The 24,550-nt window shown below is 34.7% G+C and overlaps 1 protein-coding gene across 1 annotated transcript in view; it reads right to left on the reverse strand.

The window, feature by feature from the left end:
* The window catches only part of LOC122811776 (keratin, type II cytoskeletal cochleal-like), a 41,958-nt gene extending 17,613 nt beyond the window's left edge, over positions 1-24,345 (reverse strand). The window contains exons 1-6 of the mRNA XM_044083834.1: positions 23,723-24,345; positions 19,200-19,417; positions 8,741-8,801; positions 8,245-8,340; positions 7,405-7,569; positions 4,162-4,287 (exon numbers count right to left, since the gene is read on the reverse strand). Coding sequence (XP_043939769.1) covers positions 4,162-4,287; positions 7,405-7,569; positions 8,245-8,340; positions 8,741-8,801; positions 19,200-19,417; positions 23,723-24,205 — 1,149 coding nt within the window. The 5' untranslated portion in view covers positions 24,206-24,345. The remainder of the gene's footprint in view (positions 1-4,161; positions 4,288-7,404; positions 7,570-8,244; positions 8,341-8,740; positions 8,802-19,199; positions 19,418-23,722) is intronic.
* Between the last annotated feature and the right edge of the window lie 205 nt (positions 24,346-24,550).

The raw sequence follows: 24,550 nt of genomic DNA on the forward strand, positions 1-24,550 counted from the left end.
TATATATCTATATACACATATATATATATATATATATATATATATATATATATATATATATATATATACATACATACACATCCCATTTCTTATTATTATCAAGTTTTTGGAAAACATGGTTTTACTTTGCAAACCATTATAACTGCAGAATGTTCAGTTTTATGAACACAGAGTAAAGAAAGTTTAAATGAAATATAATAGAGGTACGACTGCTGAATCTTATACAAATGCACTTTATAAGCACTTACACAAGTGCATGGATCATGCAATCCCTAACAGAAGCAAGATGCTATCCTCCAAAAAAAGGAAACCAATCTGGTCGTCCCCTGCCGTAAACAAATTCTACAACAGAAGAAAGAAACTGTTGCAAAAAAGAGTAAAATCCCATGATTGGAGGAAATCCGTGGTCAGCCTCAATAAGAAGCTGAGATCCCTCATAAAATCCTCCAAAGCTAGCTATGAAAACAAAATTGCCACTGATTCTAAAGACAACCACAAATCATTCTATAGCTATATCAAGAATCTCAGTGGCAACACTCAGATTTGCTCTGAATTACAGCACAATGGCACTAAATATACAGAACCAACTGATATTGCCAACATCCTGGCAGATAGGTTCAGTGCTAACTTTACCTCTCTCTCATCCTCTAAAGGGCCCATCTCTATCCAGGAAGAATGCAAAGTTCCTGTAATCATGGCTGCACAGGTAAAAAACACGCTCTTCAAAGCCAAGAACACAGCATCGATGGGACCTGACAACATCCTAGGCTGTGTTCTACATGAACTACAGAACAAACTGGCACCCTACCTAAGTACCATGTTCAACCATAGCCTCACCTCAGGCTTTGTGCCCACTGAATGGTGCACAGCAATGGTTATCCCACTCCACAAAGGGGGAGCACACCACGGACCCAGGGTACTACCACCTCATTAGCCTGACAAGCCTGGTCTGCGAGACTATGGAACGTATCATCATGGAACTTATAAACAATGACATTGTTAATCTCCATACTCTGGACCCTACCCAGTTCAAGTTTGTAAAAGGCAGATCATGTCTCCTAAACCTGATAGACTTCTTTGAAGTGGTCACCAAAGCCGTAGATGAGGGCAAGGTGGTTCACACAGCCTATCTAGATCTCACCAAGGCTTTTGACACCACCCCCCACTCTAGAATTATAGATAAACTCACTAAACTAGGTATAAATCCCTATGTCACAAGATGGGTTGCCAAATGGCTTACTGACAGAATGCACACTGTGAAAGTAGCAGACTCTAAATCCAACTTCAAACTAGTGACAAATGGAGTACCACAGGGTTCAGTCCTATATCCTCTCCTGTTTGGTATCTACTTCTCTGAAGTACAGGCTAACACAGATGGTCTTTGGCTAACAAAGTTCGCAGATGACTGAAAACTAGGAGCCATAATCAAAACTCCTAATGATGTGGACATCCTACAAAAGGGCTTCACTGAGACAGATGCCTAGTGTCAAAGCCATGGCCTCAAGCTCAGTGCCAAAAAAGTGCATTGTCATCCCTTTTGGTAAAAACTCTGTACCCATGAACTACCACATAGGGGTTAGTCTACTTAACACCTAAAGTGTGATAAGAGACCTTGGGACACCGGTGGACAGTAGTCTCTCCTTTGATAATCACATTGTCACAATAGTCAGGAAATCCTTCTATGTGGCACACCTCATCACAAAAGGTTTTTCATCCAGGAAAAAAGAGGTAATTGTTCCCCTCTACTCATCACTCATTAGACCCATTATAGAGTACAATGCCCCTTTTGGTATGTTGCTCAGAAGACATCTACAACAACTGAAAAGGCCACAGAAATACCTCACAAAGAGGATCACAGGCCTCAAACAGATGCCCTATGCAGACTATCTCAAAAAACTCCAGCTTTACTCTGTCGCATATTGCCTACTCAGAGGCGATCTCTGCCTAACATACAAAGCTATGTCAAACCCAAAGCTGTTGGACATGCTCCACTTAAAGAAATCCCAATCCCTCTGAGCTACATGCTCTAGGGACCTAAACCTTGTCACCACAATAAACAGAACATGCTGGAGGGATAGATTCCTGTCCCAGAGACTTCCCATACTCTGGAACAAGCTACCTATCTATAGCAAACAAAGCTCCTCATTAGCACTCTTCAAGAAAAATCTTGATGATGGGATGGGAGATAGGAAATTCACCCCGGGGATTACTTCTGTGGCTATGCTTGACAGGGGCACAGGAAAATAATTTTCTTGGGTGGCAAAAGCCAGGGTACCATTTGGCTAGGCTTATATAGGCCCTAGGGCCAATAGCCTAGTACCTACCTATGAACCTATAAAATTGAAATGTACTTGTATGGGGACTATGTTACCATAACAATGCATGCTATATTAACTAACTCGAACCTCACACTGTCTTGGTTATAGGGTGAATGCATGTTTTAGAAACTGAACAAATGAAATTACTGGCATACTTGTGAGTTTGAATTGTTAGCTCCTATGGAATCTTAATGTCTATTTCTTTTAAATCAGCAGGTTAAAATCCTTTTCACCTGTTGTTCTAGTTATAAATGTGTCTTGTCATGGCTTTTTAATGTACATTGCACTAAATATAGTCAATGACATCCGTTGCTAACATTTCAGAACTTGGATAAATGCATATAGCTGATGCAATTACGGCCATTAAAGTAGAGGGACACATTTGTTTAGGTAGAAGAACAAGTAAAAAAAAGTTAATGGATTACAATATGGAATAAACTATACTTTCTTGTTGCTTTAAAAAAGGAAGATTCTTTCAACAATAACTCAATCATTTTTAAGTCGTAATGCACACTACTACAAACATGCAATTTGAGCCTCAAGCATGTAGGGAGATCTTTAGAGGGGTCAAATAGAATGCATGCTTTTAAATCAAGATCTCCCTTAAAGATTGGTATTAATTACAGAAATATAGTATAACAAGCAGTTAAAGTAGCATGTTTTTGTTAATAATATTTTACTTATTTAATATGCCCTTGAAAATTTTGGGGGTCAACACATATTATGATTATTGGTTAGATTATCATTACAGAAAAATAGTCTCACTTTTTGATATTTTATTTTATATTATGTATGGATAAACATCTTTGCAAATGGGCATGCATTATAAAAGGGAATTCATAGCACATAGTTAAGCCAGCAATAAGTAAATTATGAAAAATGTTTAAATTATTACCTCATACTACTGGCAATTCTTTGAAACGTATCAGTGTCCAAGGAATGTTTTGTCCCTTAATGGCTGTGACACTTAGGTCATACAGTATATATGCCTTATCAATTGAGTGCATGGTCAGTCACTAATCAGCTCTTTCTTAACCAACAGTAGATGAGGACAATTGTGAGTATGACCATTTGTTCTACTAGTAATAATACCAACTTGTTAACCAGGTAGGTACATTGGACACAGAGTCCTTTTTCAGAGGCAACCTGGGAGCAGCTTGCTCAAGTTCACAACAGGCACATGAGGGCTGTGGGAATCAAGCCCTGCACCACAGAAGCTGCAGCTGACAGTCTTAAATTTCTGTGCCAGCTGCATGATACTACATATCCACTACAAGAATCTTGTCTACAAAAATTGTACTTGTTCTGCTAGTACTTTAAGCTAAATAATTGTGTGCAAATTTGAAATGCTTGTGTTATATTAGAGTCATCCCAAATGTCAAATGTTTTGCTTTGCATCTTATGGTGATTTATGTTATTTCATTTTTTTTTCATGTCCACTACATGAAATTATATGATTTTAGAAGTGCCTTCATTTTTTTGTGTTTTGTAAAACTGCAAATGATATGAAAAAGTTGTTTCCATTCTTAAAGTAATGAAATAATAAAATGACAATATGCATTTCAGACAATATATGCTGTTTCACTCTGTTAATATAAGGATGTCTTCTATTTAGTGACCAAATTGAGACTTCTAACTGCTAATGCATGGACCATATTGGGGGACTTATTTGTTTTTCTTAAGCCATAGTTATTCCTGTACACCTGTTTATTGAACTGTAACCGTTTTTAAAAATGTAAAGAAAAAGAAATTAGATCACAATATACAGCTGATCACATATCAAAACACTTCTTTTTATCCATCAATATCTTTCCAGCTGGAAGCAATATCTATGATTCCGTACCTGGCGCTTGAGACTCTCAATTTCATTCCTGAGTCTTGTTATATTCCTGTTCAGTTCTGCTATTTCTGTCTTGGTGTTGCGTATGTCATTTTCATACTGGTTTGTACTGTTTACCAGCTCTTCATACTGAAATGTATAAAATAAATGATATCTGAAAGTAGTGCTTGTGAAATATCATGCTTGTTGTAAAATATTTTTCTAGGTCTCATCGCTCAAAATGATTATGTCCTCACAAAAGATGAATTAAGCACTTGAGAAGCTATATACAGTGGAGTGACACTGTATTTTCAGTGAGTTTAATGCACACAAAACTCATTAGGAATATCCAGCATTTAATATTAATATCTACTACACCTGGTGTAAAAAAAATATCTGAATGGAAACAGCTGCATTCCTCAATTATTTCCAAAACTTTCCAGCCAAATTTCAAACATTGCCAACTTTTACTGGACTAAATAGTTATGGGGAATTGTCAGTCATCAAATTTCACTTAATCAGGAAAATGTATGGATTTCTGTATTAGTTTCATTATTGAACCAGTATTGTTGCACATATCTATACAGAGCTGTTATGTTACACATGATGTTAAACTGCATCTAACTGACTATGATGTTGCAAAGTTATCAAAACTGACAGTCTTAGTGAAGTGCTTACAAAAAAGAATGGATGACTGATTGCCTATCTAAATAAATAGTGATGCACCTACATGCATTAGTTAATATTTTCTTAGTCATAATTCTATTACTGTTTTATATTTACTGACCTGATAAGGTAATGTTTGGTATTTAAAATGATTAACAGCTGATGTCCGTTATTCAGCTATACCCAACATTGATTGCCTTACATGTATCAATTAGGAAGAAAACTGAACCCACATCAGCAATTGCCGTCTTCCTAACTTATGACAAAGAAAAGAAAGGACTTGGAGAAAATCAACACTATCAGCATGTGTGCTTTGTTTCTGGTCTGCTGGCATGTGGGCATTGTACCAATGCTTAGTTAAGAGGTCACAGGAAGGCCGTTAGAGTGGGTTAGGATTAAATGGACATCTTCAGGAAGAGCTGATGCATGCTCCAGGTAAAGATGTTTATATACAGTAACTTGCAGATGCAAATGCTGGTACTGGTCTATGTGGTTCCTTATACATGCAAGGAACCAAGAATTAATTCCTGACAACTGGACACATTGCACCCAGGACTGAACATGCAGAGATCTAGTGGGGACTGCCAAATCCTTACAAAGACATCACAGCTACTCTTCACTCATTATCTCCAAAAAAATGAAAGGGGGGTGAGTTATAAACACGATAGTCACCACACATTTTTATTATTGAAATGTATATGCTTCATTTGAAAAAAAGGAAGACAGGGAAAAATTATCATAAAAGACAAAAATATTTTGTAACTCGTACAACTGACACAGTGATTATTCAAGTAATACTACTATTTTTTTAATATATTCATTTATTTATTGTAAGTAATACTATTTAGCTGTAATTTCTACAGCTACCAGCTGTACCCACCTTCTAATAAAAAAATCATTTTTTTCCATAATGACACGCTATGGCATGATTTTTACTCATGAATTTATTTTACTTCAGAAAGTGGATAGTTGAAAGGGTGAAAGTATAACTGCATCAAAAACACTGAATGAAGAGGAACTCGATAAGTCATAGCAAGTCCAGTGCAAATTTAAGAGCATAAATTGAAACATTACACATATATTTTATGCAGAACATTGAATCTTTGTTTCAAGGGCTCATTTTTGCAAATCATCAGACAGTGGTTCAAATGACAATTCAAAAATGCTGTTAAACATTCTTATAAATAGTTAAAAAGCACTTCTGCTGTTCTAATATATTTTATTAGCTGTCTTAGAGGGTCTATATCACTTCATCAAACACTCAATTGAGCGAATTGCTATTCATAGTACCCTATTCAGTGAAAGCTCAATTAAGTGCATGTTCGTTTCAGTGAAAAATTTCCTAGGGAAAGGATGTGGTTGGCCATCGTGAAGGATTTGCCCTTTTCTCCACTTTAGTGTAATCTCAGAGTTGGTATATATAGATGGTGGGGTGAGGGGAGAAGCCCCCAAACTTTGCGGGGTTTTAAATTTTGTTGTATTTGTTGTGGTTGGTAGTTGGCCTACTAGTTTTTTTCCCTAGGAAATATTTGGCTGGAACAGTCTTTCGCTTAATTGAGCTTTTGCTGATTTGAGTTCTACGATTAGTGATTCACTCAATTAAGCTTTCAACAAAGTAATATAGACCTGTCTTAGATGGAGACAGAACTCAATTGACTTCCCATGCTGACAAGTTCAGCAATTATAATTCAACAATTTCAAGGAGAAACAACAGATAATCTTATGATTCAGAGTACCCCTTTTAGTGTCTATTGCCATGTATTAAAATTAAAGAAAACTGATTACAAATTGTGATTTTATATCATTGCACAAAAGTGGAGAATGCTTCATTTACTAATAGCACGTAGCACTGATCCCTGTTTGGAGACATATATTTATATCTATGACTATATCTATATCCATCTACCTATATATATATATATATATATATATATATATATATATATATATATACATATATGTATATCACATTTTCTGGCAGAATCAGATCGACAAACAATATTCTCAGATGATTGGACTGACAGTCTGCAACGTTGGGTGCCTCAGTACCATTCTGATGGACTTTCCCCATTATGGGATTCATGGCAGCACTTGATCCTGGATCTATACCCTTTGAAAGTTTTTCTTTTTGTGGTTTTACAGAAATTTGGGAACTATGGCTGCTGACTGTCAGTGAACTTGCCTTGTGATGTTTTGTGGCATGACAGTCCCTGTGAATTTTATAGTAGATCTGTATGTAAATAGACAGAGAGAGAAAAGGAAGGAGACTATTTGTAAAAGAAAAAAAAAAGAATAGTTTTGTTTTCTCATCATTAAAATGGAATTTCAATGTAAGATAAATGAATTAATGACTAAAATAAATAAGATCCTTTTGCACACATTTGTGCATTAGTATTTTAACTCATTGCAATCTTGCAATGTTGTTTCAGAAATATACCATAATCGGGTACATCCCATTACATCACACTCTGTAACAGTACTCTCAACTACTTGAAAACTGTGTTTTTAAAGGATTTATATCATATCAAACAAATGCATATAATGCCTCAATAAATATTCCATGTTCCTTCATGAACAAATGGCCTGTACATTTTGACTTACCTTGGACTGATAAAAAGCTTCGGCTTCAGCTCTGCTGTTCTTAACCATGTCATCATACTGGGCCTTAACAGTTTCAAGCATACCTTTCATGTCAAAGTCTCTTCTGTTGTCCATTTCAATAATAGCAGTGATATCTTTCACACATGTGTTCATCTGTGCCAATTCCTGGGAAGTATAAAAATCATTTAATTACGACAGTTGCCTCCTCCAACCTTTAGTTTATAATGTTCAGTGAATACAACTGATTGTCCTTCCTGTATCTTAATATATTTTAGAAACAGAATTATATGGCTGAATTAGTACTTCCTGAAAAGTGTTTCAGGTATCTGTAATACAATGAAATACTTTTGTTTGTTTAGGTAGCAGTGTACAAGTTTGCATTATGTAAGATCATGCATGTGTTACAAGAAAGATAAATTGATAGAAATGACTCAGTGGGTAGCACATAAAACTCTACATTATCACACATTTTAAATATTGTCTGTATCTAAGACATATTTCCAAACTGAGTTAATAATAGCTGCTGAAACGAAATGACAGTCATAAAATCTTGAAGAATTTTTGAAAATGATAATTTGAAAACAACTGGTGACTGTCAACATGGATTGTTAAATGAAAAAGATGATTGTATGCTGCCTTTGACAGTTTACTAAATTAGGTAATATGCTTTCTGATAGTATTTAATAATTAATATTATAGAATTACAATACTACATTTGTTGTATCTTACAACATGATTTTTAAATATTTGCTATCTGCTTGAGACTGCATCTTAAGAGTTTTAGGCTAAAAAATATGGTGCACACAAGAATTTCATTGAGGTACTGATGTGAAATATTACCGCATTATGTAGTTCTTTTAAGAAGGCAATTTCCTCTTCTAAGGCACTTATTTTAGCATCCAGTCCACACTTTTGCATAAAAGCAGCATCTACATCCTAAAAACAGACAATGCAATTTTGTTAGGACTTTGTAATAGCAGAAAAAATGCACAAGTGATTACTAAGTAGCTTTTTCATCCTGTAGTATTCATAATGTACACAAAAATCATTTTGAGTACAAGTTATCAGTTTTATGATAGTGTTTATTGTTAGATGCTAAGAAAGATGAATGCATTCAACTTCTTAAACAATTGTCACAGTGTAACAGTTGGTAATACAACTAATGCTTCAATATAAAAACAAGGTGAATATTCCAGGCTACAATAAATCAAAAGCTCAAATGCCAAGCACTGATATGATATATTTTATGATATGTTTTGCAGTCCCATCTTTGGTTCTCATTAATAATCTATAACACGTAAGAGTCAGGGAGATCCTGATAACAAGCTTTACTTACTTTTTTTAATGTCACAAACTCGTTTTCTGCAGTAGTGCGACTGTTAATTTCATCTTCATATCTATAGAAGTAACACGATTTTTACATTAGAAAAAAATTATTTAAGGAAGCTTATTATGAGCCTTCTTTAAATTAAATTAAATGTGATTGCTGGGCAATTAATGCTCATAAGTATGTTTCCCTTGTAATGCTATAGTTGTTAAAGAGAATAAATCAGGCCAGAGATGTTAGATGAAATCCGGGCAATAAAATGTTATTCAGAGTGCTGTCAAAATGCAGTTCAATTTAAATCAGCCTTACCATCAAACAGGTTGAGGAAAATATGAATATAACAAGACACAGGCAATATAGTTTTCTTAATTATTTAACTTACATTTTTTAGACATTCATTATACCAAATATTAATGAATGGTTCCTATTGAGCAATGTTATGAGATGTGTGTAATGGGCACTATCTTTAAAATATTAAACATGCAATAAATGAGCAATACCAACAAAACTGTAAATCTATGATGACACTAAGCTGAATTATATGAAGTCAGTCTTGGAACTACAAGGTCACAGCACACTTTTAATGGGAATTGCAAGATTCAGTGATCTGAAAACACTGAGGTATGAATAAACTGAGTTACTATTCTCCCTAGGGCTAAGCACCTAAGTGTAGTTTTGGACTACAGAGTGGTTCTCTTCTACTGCAGGAAGTCTGATGCCATCCATAGGAATACCTGTAATCTTCTTATTGGCTGGAATTTATGGATCAAGCTTTTTATTGCTACAAAAAATAGGAAATGTAGTATGTGCAGGGTTATCAATATAAAACTTTTGACCATCGATTGATTTCTTATTCAAGTTTCTTTGTCAGAATTTAGAACTAAGCACACAATGCCAAGGTTCTCTTGTTTTTAAATTAAGCTCCCTTCTGAATCCAATTGCAACCTTCATGGATGTCATAGTAAAGTCATTTATGCTCTTACAGGCCAGACAAAGTCTATGAAGCAGTATTTGTTTTTCAAGAAGGGGCCTGTCTTTTTCATGTCGTCTGTCTACTATGTGGATTTACTAATCTCTACACTATTATGTCTGTGAAGCTTACAGTTTACCTTTTCAGGATAGAGTCAATGTGATTTTAGGGAGCTTCATACAAGTTCTACATGACAGTCTATACAATGATGGCGAGGAAAACAGCTTATTGTTTTGTAAAGTGTAAAAAAAACTAATTATCTTTTGTTTTGAATTATAAATGATGTATATTTTTACAGGTGTGTGTGTGTGTGTGTGTGTGTGTGTGTGTGTGTGTGTGTGTCAGTGTGTGCATGTGTATATACACACATATATATATATCTATAACTATCTATCACTCTCTCTCTCTCTCTCTCTATATATATATATATATATATATATATATATATATATATATATATATATATATATATATATATATATATATATATATATATATATATATATATATATATATATATATATATATATAGTAGGGGTCTATATTACATCACTGAACACTTAAAAAAGCGAACAGTGATTAATCGACCCTATGTAAGAGAACGCTTACAATATTGAACTGTCAGAACAGTGATTTTTTTTTCCACGGGAAAAAAATCGCTGTTCCAACAAAAAAAAAAAGCACTTTATAACATTGCATTAACTGGGGGGCTGCGCCCCAAACACCCCCTACTTAAACATATCAACTCTGAGACTACACTACAGTGCTGAAAACGACAAAGTACCGAAGCGGCCAAGCAAATTATTTCCCAGGGAAAGAATTTGCTTACATGCCGCTTCGATATTTTGCTGTTTCAGTCTTTTATGTTCGACCAAGACGCATTCGAAAGAATGCGTCTTTTGTCTTCTAATAGGAGCCCTATATAGTACTAATTGCTATTTGTATACTGTTTCTATGGTTTTATAGAAACTTGATAATATCTGATTTTCTCTGTTTTTCACCTTTTTTGCAATGTGAAACATATCAAAAACTGGACCTCCGGAGATGGTGATGTGAAGACCAGTTGGTCCAACTTGTTGCTTCCAAAAAAGGATTGCTGTAAACTGATTAAAATTGCAAGAGAGAGAGTGTGTGTGTGTGTGTGTGTGTGTGTGTGTGTGTGTGTGTGTGTGTGTGTGTGTGTGTGTGTAAAATATGACCTGTGCATCTGGCTGTACCAGCATATTCTATCTGCTTTTACATATAGCTAGGAGAAAGCTAATGGTCAACAAGTCACAAAAACCGTGGTGGTGCAGCAATTAGTGTTGCTGCCTCACAGCAAGAGGTTCCCCAGTTCGATCCTCGGCTGGGGTGCCTTCTGTGTGGAGACTGCATGTCCTCCCTGTGGTTGCATGGGTTTCCTCCCACATTTCAACAACATGCTGTAGGTGGATTGGACACTGTAAATTGGCCCTAGGGGTGAGTGTGTGTGCCTTCTGTGGAAGGCTGGGCACCGGGTTGGTAACTCGACACTGTAAAACTCCACTGCCAGTCATGAGCAGACAGGTGATCTGCTGTGGCAACCCCTAACCGGGAAAAGCCAAAAGAAGAAGAAGATTATACTGCTAAGAAAACCAAGTGACCATGTAATGTGGCCTAGGAATTATTAATAGCCATATTTACAAGACTTTCTTTTGCACTTCTTTTGGTGAAAAAAGGCTTTCAGAATTGTCATCAGCTTGCTGGAATAGTATATCAGGTGAAACTAGACAACTTTAGAAAATGAATACCTTCTATACTAAACTCAAAGATTATTTGGGGAATGCCAATGCAACTGCATTATGGAGACAATCTGAAATAATCTATAGTGCTGCAGTTCAACTGGACAATATGGATTTGGATTTTCTATTGGGAATTTTCAGTTGAAATTAAAGTGTATATGCATTTATATGGCTTTGCATGAATAGCTAACATTTGATCTGCTAAGGTAATCAAATGTTTGTATTTTGCATACACATTTTAGTACACTGTACTTTCTGTAATTCATTGTTTTGAATGATTATTGCAGCATAGATGTTCTTCTTTGTGTGTGTTCTACTTCTTGAATTATCTCAAATGTCTTTAAGTAATTTAGTTTAGTTTAGCTTAGCTTTTGCATGAATGAGCCTGGACCATGGCTTGAAAACCCACCTAATAGGTTAACAGATATATATATATATAAATGAATACCTTCCACAGTCCACAGGTGTTGCTAGACATTAAGGCACAATCATTTTTACTTAGGGCATGCTTACTTTGAAAATATTACTCTAATTTCCAGTTGGCCATCTTGAACCTCTACTTCTCATAAATCTGCCCTAGCTATATTTTCCCTGTTCACTCAGTATTTTATGTCACCAGCCACTTTTATTTTTTTCACTATGCGCATGAGACATATAATAGTTATCATTTACATGGTGTCTCCAACTGTTACTCCATCTTTCGTTTGGACATATATGTGGAATGACATTTTGTATTTACTGAAACTAAGGGTAATTAACTTTAATGCTTTATTATATATTTTCCTTCTGTCTCTTTTTGGTCTGAAGTATCAATCTAATGAATATGAAGATAGCAATTTTGTTTCTCTTTTACACAAAATATATGCATGTTGTATGTTTCTACTTGTCACTGAAATTTCATTCTGCATTGTTGCTCTCTGGCCTTGATCCTGACTGAAAATGTTTCATGGACCAGTTCATTGTCAGGGTTAACAAAACATACTAATTAATTAATCAGTTAATCGCAAATATAAATATGTAAGTGACAGACTATGTGAGGAAATAAAGAAATACATTTGTTTTAAAAATGTTAGATGTCTGGAAGTACAGAACTATAATTTACAGATGAAAAATGCTATAACTGCAACCACCAAGACATCTCTGCATAGAAACAGTAGAAAATTAGAAGCTTTGAATGAAGAAATTCAGCATGTTTCCCAATGCAAGTGGAATTGCCAGACTAAAAAGTAGAGTATGACACATTTATCTATTACTAGAGAAAAAGCCTTAAATATTTAACTCTTGTTACTTTTCTCAAAGAGGAGAAAGATGTAATAGCAGCAATTAATGAGAAGTCTGTGAATTAGTGTGAGCTTAGAAAAAAACTTGCTTTTTATACACCATTTTATCCACATGTGTACAAAGACCTACAAAGACGATAGAAGCTGATATTACTGAGCTAATCAAGTCAAATACTATACATTTCATGAGTGGTATGTTTCCTTAATATCAGACATAATTATATGTGTTACAGTAAATGATAAACAAGTGTTAGGCTATTAAGAGAAGCAGACCTGAAACTAATTTTACACAATGAAACAAAACCAATAGTCTACACTTAGAAGAATAAAGAGAGGGAAAGGGTGTGTGTAAGATAAAATGAGAGCCAGACAAAAAGTAAAAATAAGAAATCAAGTAAGGAAATGATGCAGTAATCAGGACTACAAAAGACAGCAATCTGTTAATACATTGCAATAATAAAGGAGCCAAAGATATCCATGATGTGTAAATAAAATATTGTACAATTTAAATTCAAGAGTGTACAATTTAAATTCAAGTTTTGTGTAGAAGTGGCGACTGTAAACATGAGATGAAATGATGTTCTGCTTTTTTTTAAATCAGATTTTTAGAATCAGTACCAGAAGGAATATTTTTCACAGCTGTAAAAAGGACAAACAAGAATTCTAAAAAATAATTTGAATGTTGAAGGGAATTACAAAAATTGATGGAAGTGAAAGAGTATATAAAATGAAATCTGAAAATGCATCAAAAACACTTATACAAGAGTATAAGTGATATTGCTGCAATAAATGCTGAGAATTAGTATCAAAATGTTGAATTTAAACAAGACAAAAGTGGATATATAGCATTCTGGCTATACTTTTGAAGCTTCAACATTCAAATGCTTTAAAAATAGAGCCATGGGCATATTGTTAACATATTTAGGGGACTGAAGAAAGTCATTAGGTCAAATGCTGCTGATTTGTTAGTTGATTGTCCTATTATAGTGGGTCATTTGGATTATAAGAAATTTGGAACTTTTCAAAATCAAAAAGCAAATGTGTACAATGGCAGTCACATAGGAACAAATACATGGCAGGTACTTTATAGAGCCACAACAGGGAATACTGATATATTTACAGGCATAGGGTATCTACCAAAAGAACATTAGATGCAATAAATTCTGATGTTATGTCATTATGATACATGGCTGAAAAGGTAATAGTATCATCATTACTACAACTTGATGAGGAATACCATGTCTTGTCACAAAACCATGTAGTTAATTATTTTTTAGGTGAGGTACATACTTTCTTTTTGACAAATTGGTCCATATATATGTGTGAGTATGTGTCTACCTAAAAAGATCTAAACTACAAAAAGCTGACATGAACTTTTATTGATTTCAAAACCATGGACTAAATATAAATACCAATACATTTATAGTTGTATTGTTTGGCAAGAATGACTTTCCTTGTAACTATCACATTGACAGAACACCCCTTAAAAGTGATCCTATAGTTAGGGATCTGGAAACCACTGTAGACAGTGACTTGCCTTTGATCACCATGAATCCACTGTTATAAGGATGTCCTTTTATATCATACAGCTTATACTTAAAGGCATTGCAACCAAATCTGGGAATGTAATTGCTCCAGTGTATTCGGCACTCATTAGACCAGTAATTAATGCCCTTTTCAGTATGTACCTGTCCAAAAACGTACTTCTACTGGAATGAGTGCAACACATTCTCACTAAAAATTCAAGGACCTCAATTATAAAAACTACACAGATCATTTCAAAAAATCATGACCCTCTTCTCAGTATCATACAGGCTATTGAGAGGTGACCTCTGCCTCTCATAGAGGACTTCAACAAATCGTAATATTTCAGACCTATTACACATGCACAACTCTAATCTATCATAGACAGTGTGAAGACTTGTAGAGAAGGGTAAAGGCTGCCAGCTTAGTCAAATAAAATTTGATACATAATTTTGGCATTTGTAAATATAAATATAAAACACAGGCTTGTTTCTTAAATTAAAGAAAACACTGTAAAATGTGAACTTCAAGATTGTAGCAACATTACCATCTGCTGTAAGGAAAACTAAGACAAGCATTTCAAATGTTCTTTGAAATTAAAATTATGTTTTGTATGTCCTTTGAAGTTAGAATTTGGAGTCGATGAGTCTGGAGTAAGCATCCTGCCTATTGTTTTAAGGCTACAGTTAATGACCAGAATTTACATATGGAATGTCCTTTATTGCTACAAGTATAAAAGAATGTAAATGCAGTTTCAGTGGGCCTGGGAACCAAGAAAGTGTAAGCAAATGCTGTAATGTTTTATCAGAACTGCAGTTTCAATTTAAACAATGAGAATCCGAGATTATTAAGCATTTTTGTCTTGATATCCAACTTATTAGCACTCTGCCTGTGTCTTAAGTAAGTTATCTTAGAAGTGTGTTTTCTTGTAGTAATAGCTAGGAAATTAGAAGAAAGTTAGACAAAGTGTTTTTCTATTATGTCAGAACTGTACTAGTGAATTATTTTAAGTTTCTGTGCGATCTCTGAACTCCTGAATAACACTGTGGTGTAGTAGTATTGTCTTGTGTTTTATGTATTTATTATTAAATATTTTTAAACCATTTTCAACTGTGGCTGGTTTGTGTAAAGATAATTAAGCTCTAGAGTACATTGCATGCTTCTAAGTGATCCTTAAATAAGCCCTTCCAAAGCCTTAAGATTGCTTAAGTTACACTACTATTGGATAATAATATTGCACAGTAATAATTGGACAGCCTTTTAAGGGCCTTTGGGTATCTGATAATTATTAGCTGGTGGTGGCAGTAATTACTACCATATAGTCTAAGTAAAGGGGCACAGCTGGAGAATCTGTGTCAGCCTTTCCCAGGAGTGTCTGTGATGTTGTATAAATACTTATCTCAAAGCGTGCGTGTGTGTCAGCTACTTGGGCAGGGACACAAAGCACTGGTTGGACAAAGAGGGTACTGGAGGTTAGCTTGCCAGCAAGGCTGAGATCGGAACCCTATAGCTGTGCCAGTGGGGAGTCTTATTGGGGACCTGGAGAGCAAGGGAGCAACCAGCCCCAGACTGGCTGTGATCTCTGTGTGCACTTAAGGGAAATTGTACTTTATTGTGTGTATTTGTTATCCTTTCATCTTATATGAGATGCCCTCTCTGGTGTTAGTGGGGAAGATTGAGGCTCCTTGATTGCTGGGCCAGGGGCGGGCGTCACAGACAGCAACTCAAAGGATCACAATTTATTTTGCAAAATAAATAGATCATGTTAGACAGGTAGGACTGTATTACAGAGAATACTGCTTCTATAGAATAATCTTCCACTCCATATAAAGCAAAATACTTCTTTTACACTATTCAAATGTAATTTGAATGACTGGATGGGTATCAACAAATTCACCTCCAGTTTAGCATCCTTGACCCTTTTGAAGAGATGAAACATATAAATGTTTAAACATATCATTGTTTAGTCCATCTCTGTGTTATCCATATCCAAAATATAAGGGCTAGAATCTGCCATGGAAATGTAAAGCTAGGCTTCTTAAGATCCTCATATATCATTGGCCTAGTATATACCCATGAACCTGTGAACAATATTGACAATGAATATCAATAAAAAAATCATTGACTGCATTACTTACATATTCTGAGGGATAAGCTAAGACCATGTAAATAGCAAACATGTTTGCAGTGGGGCAAGCCCCCATGCACCCTATGTGAGGAGTTATACCACTCCATCTCTCAATAATTCAATGTACATACTCTGAGATTGCACAATACCAGGAAAAGAGCCTATTCTGTGATTTTGCACAGCTATATCATCAACCACATTATGTCAAGAAAAAGGCTGTCTGCTATTATAATTCCAAAAACTTAAGGGATACCTCCATGCACATAAACATCCTAAACTAGCCCTGCCCCAAAAATAGTGTATTCATTGCTTTAAATTCCTAATTGGTGAGCAATAGATTATGTGTTATATACTCAAAAAAAAAAATATATATATATATATATATATATATATATATATATATATATATATATATATATATATATATATATATATATATATATATATATATATATATATATATATATATATATATGTACATGGGTGTGCAGCACTTAATGTCTGGGATAAGTTCTGTGCAATAGGACATTAGGTGACTAGGGCATTATGTGAACATCATATAGTATACACTATGCATCACTTAACATCCTCCTGTACAATGTCTGACCACATATACATCCCTATAGTACAGTATGGACATATATGTAGTCAGACTACTTCCCTATGGTACAGTATGGATGTATATGTGGTCAGACATTGTGTAGAAGGACATTACATACATACTTAGATACAAACAAATATTTCAAGCATGGGCATTAATGCCCTTCTAGCTTGACAATATACCAAAACACTTATTCCTATAATAAGTATCCAGGCTGTTCTTAAAAATATCTAAACTAGTACTTGCTTTAATGTAATTTGGTAGTCTGTTACATGCATTAGCTACTCTGTCAGAGAACCAGTTAGTACACTTCTCATTCCTATAGAATCTCCTACATAGGTTGTCTGACCCCAAACATTCCCATAAGTGGTTGTTACTAAATGCCCTATATAGCTGAATAAGAATTCCTATGACATATTTGTAAGAGACACTGTACAAGTTCAGATATTTTAGTCTTTCATAATAACATAAATTTTCACATCCATGGATACCCTTGGTATATTTCCATTGCACTCTTTCCAGTTTACTGATGCTTGTTTTCAAATAGGTTTTCCATATTGTTATTCCATACTCAAGTTTGGGTCTAATGTAACTAACAATTACTTCATTATTTATGATTTCCTAGACTTTATAAATCTTTTTATACAACCTATAGTTCTATAACTATCATTAACCAATTGTTTGATATGATTAGAAAAACTTATAGCTGAATCTATCCATATACCCAGGTCCTTAAATGAGACTAGTTTCAATCACTGTGTGGTGTATTAAATATTCACCTTTCAATTTATACCTACCAAATCTCATATGCTTAGTTTTTGATGCATTTATCAGCATATTATTCTCCTGTGCCCAAATGGTCAATTTAGTCAAGTTATTTTGCAGACATGCCTTATGTGTAATGCATGTAATCAGTTTACCCAATTTCAGGTCATCTGCATATAGACTGTAGAACACCTCAGTTGAAAAAGTTAGGTCTGAAAGATACAATCTAAACAAATAAGGGCCTAGGACAGAGCCCTGTGTGGCACCCTGACTGTAACCAAGGATTTCACCTGATCAGTTCCTGTATGCTGCTTGCCATGTAAGCCATACAGCTATCCATCTTATTAAGGGTACGTTAATACCTAGTTGTACTAATTTTTTGATCAGTGTCATGTGTATGACCCTGTCAAATGCTGGAGTTAAATCTATATAAATTACATCACAGTACAATTTTTCATTCATTCATTAAGCGATGCACACCTATATATATATATATATATATATATATATATATATATATATATATATATATATATATATATATAGGGGTCTACTTCACATGGTCGACAGTTCATTTGATCGACTTTTATTTGGTCGACAATTCATTTGATTGACAAGCAGTTTTATGTAGGGGGCTTCGCCCCCACACCCCCCCTAACTATATATATCAACTCCAGGGTCGCACAACATTGGGGAGGGGGGCAAATCTGCCTGTCGACCATATGAATTGTTGACCAAATAAAAGTCGATCAAATGAACTGTCGACCATGTGAAGGGGACCCATATATATATATATATATATATATATATATATATATATATATATATATATATATATATATATATAGTACATATAGATAGCTATAGATGTAGATGTAGCTATAGAATGACATAGATGAATTTCGTTAATCCCTACCTTGTTTCTGTCTTTGTACAATCATATGATTTCTACTACATGCTTTCATTAAGAATTGTCTGTTCTCAGAGTCACTTAGGGTACACCTTGATGAGTCCTGAATATCATCTTTCTAAAGTATTGCTCATTCTTTCCTGGTCCATTGCATGCAAATATTTACAGAATAATTTCTAAATCCTTCTGTAACACTCATTACAAAAAAATTGTTTGATAAGAGTCTGCCCTCTTTTCTGGCAAAAAAAAAAGCATTTTCCAGAGAAGATATCTTTCATTTCTTGATGTCAATCATCATCTTCTTTCAGGTACCCAACAACCCTTTTTTTTTAACTCCAGCACATGTTACAATATATCAGTGAGCAACAGAATTTCTTTTTACATCCCTATTATCACAAACTTATTACACTGTACAGCCATTGTATCCTCAGATTTATGAAACAGACAGCTAAGGATGCAAATGTCAGCACCTTTACATTAATAATACCTTCTCCATCTACAAGAAAATAAATGTTTATATTTATACTCACTTCTTTTTGAAGTCTTCAGCTACATTTTCCATGTTGCGCAAGTCTGAAGTCAGTCTGTCTTTTTCATGACAGAGGTTGTCCATTTGTCTTTTCAGGTTATTAATGAAGGCCTGATACAATTGCTCAAGGCTGGCAGTATCTGGACCACCTTGTTGCTGCTGCTGAAGCAAAGCCCATTTGGTCTCCAGCATTTTGTTCGTTTGCTCCAGACGACGTACCTGAAACAAAGAAAAGTTTCATTAGCTTCCACTGTAGGAATAAAGTATCTGCCAGTCCAATGAATAAACTATTTGCGATTACTAACCTGACCACATTGTCATTTACCATTTTGGTGAAGGCATATTATTCTGCGTGGGGTATCATATGAATTTAAATGATTAAAACTAAGCAAATCTTACAAAAGGTATATATTTTTATTAGAAAATGGACTATACTATCCCTAGGGGAGAAAGAGTCAGCTAGTGTTCAATTATAGACCAGTCTTGCTGATATACTTGGGTCTTAATCTCTATGATAAAATTCTGGTTGATAGGTTGCTTTTCTTTAACAGGACAGGATTTATCCCAGGGCATTCAAGCAGTGATCACATGAGAGTGCTACTGGACAGTATTTAATGTTTATGTAATGTGCCTGAGATAACACTGGCCAAGAGGACCTTCCTTACGGTGGTCCTATCCTTGGAAAATGATGGGGATCATGTGGTTTCCTAGGCACTTATCCACTGTTTGAAGTTTAGTTCTTAACTTGCTAAAAAAAGATTCTCCTAGCACTACTGCCTTCCAGCATAGTATTGCTTTCTTGTACTACTAATTTGAGGGATATACAGTAGCTGACATAGCAATTTTGGGAATAAAAATAAAGAACCCACCAGAAGATAGTGACACTTTATATCATCTTTCTTCCCTGCTCCACTGTGTAGAAATTTGGTGCAGCTTTGCAAATACTGCTGTTATACTTAAATCCTCAGCACAAGAAAAGAGTAACCTCAGTAACATTTAATAAAATGGTGAACCAGATGAAAGGACGAGAACGTAAACATCTGAATGGGCTCAAGTGCAGCAGGGACAGTATTAAAGAAAACAGATGTGTTAGGTTATGTGCGGGATTCTGGACAACTAGGTAAATGAGCAGAATCCCTAAATAATTAATTTTATTCAGTGTTCAAGATAAGTTGTTGAAGGTACTTTCTATATCCTTGTATGAAAATAAGCACTCATGCTCCGGGAGATGACACAGGTAACAATTTTCAGGAAAGGGGTAATGAATTTACAAGAAGACTGAGTTTGATCAGGTTTAATAAAATGGTAAATTGAACTGAAGCATGTTTAAGGGAAAACACTAGCATAAGTAGCTAACATACAGACAGATTTATTAAATAAGTTTCTGCATGCATAACTATTTCTGATGTTTTGGATTCTTTAAGTTGTTAGAAGTAGCAGGAAAAAAGAAATTAAAAACAAGAAAGAAATTCTGTCAGTGCTGTCTCTATAGCAGCCAATCCTAAAAAGTACTTGGCAAGGAAAAAGTTTTTCATCACTTTCAGTACTGAATCTTCCATAGTAGGAAACAATGCATACTGAATGACAAGCATTTTTTGTCCTGAAGGCTTGGCAGTGAAACCGAACAGAGTTCAGACTGCTGACTTTCTGAACTTTGGCATAAGCAGCTGATATGGTTTGTCTTTATACACAAATTTGTAGCAATTATTTAAGGTTTAGTCGCAGCCAGGTCTCAACAAGCAAGGTGCCTTCTGAAAGTAGCAGAAGCTGAGTGGTCTACATAAATTTCATTTAGTTATAGAGGCACATTAAGTGCAAGAATTGAATGTAGGCAGGCACATAACACTTAAACATGAATAATAAGATTCTGTATTTTAATATCAAATTTGACAATGACTATCCTTAGAGGAAAGAAATTCCTGTAAAATAGAAAAACCCTCATAATTTGTACTGTGGTTGTAGAATAAAACACCTTTTTTGCCTTTGAAGTATAGCCAAATCTTGTAGCATGACAGCTATGTAAATAGCAATGCATGACAGACTAAGAATATTAATGTGCATCTCAGAGCCATGTATGGCTATAAAACAAATAGTGGCAATTCTGTGTGCACCTAAGAAGAACAACAGGTGCTATTATGCACATATCTATGTGATTTATTACACTTATGGTGTGACTTTATGCATTTTTAAATCCTAATGTATTGAAAGAAAAATTTAATGAAAGGTTACATAAATTCTTGAACTTAAGTGCTGTCACATCCTTCCTTTCCTTTTTTGTTAAGTCTGCATATACAAAAAGGGGATGTGGTAGTTGGCATAGGTGATGCTCTAATAAAACCACACACTTCTGAGAAATATATATATATATATATATATATATATATATATATATATATATATAATATATATATATATATATATATATATATATATATATATATATATATATATATATATATATATATATATATATATATATATATATATATATATATATATATACATACCTACATTATATTAGATATATATATATATATATATATATATATACATCTATATATATATATATATATATATATATATATATGAGAAATTGTCCATACTGGTCAGGAAATAATGCTTAAAACGTAATAAGTATGTTTTTTAAAGAATACCAAGGTACCACAAGTATCTCTCCAACATAGATCAAAACATGAAGTGAGACAGTGATCGTTACCCTCGGGCACTTAATGAAAATAGTAAAACAAAAAAAAGATTTATTTATACCTGGGCTGCTGCTTTGTGGTCATGTGGTTAAGTATAAATGCTAAAACAAGAAAGTTATGGTTTACATATGTGTGGCCAAGATGGTGTGAATGAAAGCTAGTAGACTGATCATTTTTCTTTTTAAATAATTTCTTTTTCAGCTTGTTTGCCTTAGTTGGGGGTTAATGCCTCATATACCCACAAAGTAGGGTGTTCTTCCCCTGTTCCTCTCAACTTATTATAACTAACTATACAATTACTGATCCTTGGTGGTAAGTCAACATACTTCATTACAACCCCTGTCCATCTCTGAATATGGCTTTTTGATGACCTTGTCAACAAGCTGCATTTAGTGAACAAGCTGTCAAAATTTTTACTTACTGACATGATTTTGACTTGACTGAAATGATAACCACAAAAAAATGCTACACACGGTGTCCATATTAAACAAAGAACCAAAATAAGACACCAAATCAGGAGGAAAAAAAAGAGTACTGCAGGTGTAATAATAAAGGAAGTATTGTGGCCATTCACAGACCTGAGATCGTAAGAATGAATAACGAATAAATGAAAAGTCAAGCAGGCCGATACTAGAAACACATTTCACAGAGAAAGCCCACCAGTCTAGTATAATCTGTGGACAATAGTAGCTTTCTGATACCCATTTCTTTAATTCAAAAGTGTGACAAGCATTCTCAACACAATGTCTTTAGAACCATTTTTATAAGGGTTCCTTTAACTTATATCGTGACAGATAAGTTCTGATTATTTGAGACAACTGAATATTTTGTAAATTCACTCTAGCATAACAAGAAAATGCTAATGAATACATGAAGCAATCAAATGCTTTGCAAATTCCAATTCATCTAAAATTGTAAAACCATAAAAAGTTGAAACCTGGACCTTGACTAATAAGACTTCCTAATTTTTTGATACTATACTTTTCATCTACATGTCTTTCCTAGTTATCTCGTATTACAAGAAAATGCAGTAGAATATAGTATTGTTCTCTCTCTCTGCTTCTCTTTTTCTCTCAGTCTCTGTCTGTCTCTTTCACTCACTTTTCCCCTCCCCCATACTTCTCTTTCCTGTTAGGAATGTCTTTTCGTACCCAGCTGTACAGAATTCTCCTGCTGTCTGAAATCTAAAATTTATTTTAGACATGAAAATCACAGCATGCAAATAAAGGCTGTGGCAGCCAAATTAAGATCTTAAAGGAATTTCATTTGCAATTGTTTGCTATAGCCACAATGCTTCCAATCATTGCTTTTTTCAGTAGAAGTTATTTCATTACATGGTATGTTTCATAAGTAATAATTATGGTGTTATCTAAAGTAAGCATGGTATCACTTAAATGACATATTTATATGGTATTATCATTTAGTATGAAGTTGTCATATCATTAAAAAACAAGCTGTCACATATTTTATATATAAAGGTAAACAAACATACTTACTTAACTCTCCCACGTTAATATTACTTGTGTATGACAAGTCTGACCTTTGTCACATAGCCTATGACATCAACATTGCACAAAAGAGTCTAGTTTATTAGAATGTGCAGTATGATTTTTTTCTTCTTTTTATCAAAATGTACTTATTTAAAATAAACTTTCTCAGGTAAAATAGTGCATTTAAATAACTAAACAGAGAACTGCACTTGAAGTAAAACCAGAGTGGTATGACAGTTTAAGTGCATCAATGTAATACTAAACTTAATTGCCACGATGTTTCTGTTTTATGTTTAATAATGTGAAGGAATAAACAGACATTCACTTACCTTTTCAATGAATCCTGCAAACTTGTTGTTGAGAGTCTTGATCTGTTCCTTCTCTTGGGTGCGGATATATCCAATCTGTGGATCAACTGCCAGGTCAAGGGGAGCTAGCAGCCTATGATCTACTGTTACATTAGTGATGGGGGGCAGTGCAGCACCACCACCAAATCTGGCTCCACTACCAAATGCTGTACCCCCACCAAGACTAGCCCCACCACCATATCCATCACCAGCAAGGCCAAAGAGAACTGAACCAGCAGACCCCCCAAGGCCAGTAGCTGACCCAGAAAAGCCACTTCCTAGCCTGCCAAAGCCAGAACTACTGTTAGAAGCAGTAACTTTCAGGCCTCCTAAACCTCCAAGTGCAGAGCTTAAGGTTCTCCCTGGTGAAGACCCCAAGCTGTACACAGTCTTGGTTGTGGAAAGTGGTGCATAAGAAGCACTGCTGAAGTTACTACGCTTAATGGTGATGTTTGACTTAGACATTTTCTGCCTTTCCTAAAGCAGTCAAAAGGAGGCAAAAAGCAGCACTGTGGCAACAGGAATACTGAAAGACAAAGATAGTCCCCCTTCTAACCCAAACAGAAGTGTGCCTTTTATATATGTGGATATTTGGGTATGGCTGCTGTGCTGTAAAGGGTATGATTACAGGTCTTTGTTGAAATGGGTGTGGATGATCCTCCTTTCTTGAATAATTTTTTTCAGACAAGTGTAACCCAATGCTGATTCCACAGGTGTGGCATAAGTGCTTGTCAGCTTAGTGTGAATTTTGCCGATTGAGTATTGCTCATTTCAAAAGAAAATATATGCTCCATTTCCCTCTGTCTCATT

The sequence above is a fragment of the Protopterus annectens genome, chromosome 9.part0 (genome assembly GCF_019279795.1).
Source record: "Protopterus annectens isolate FY-2018-M chromosome 9.part0, PAN1.0, whole genome shotgun sequence".
Lineage (NCBI taxonomy): Eukaryota > Metazoa > Chordata > Ceratodontiformes > Protopteridae > Protopterus > Protopterus annectens.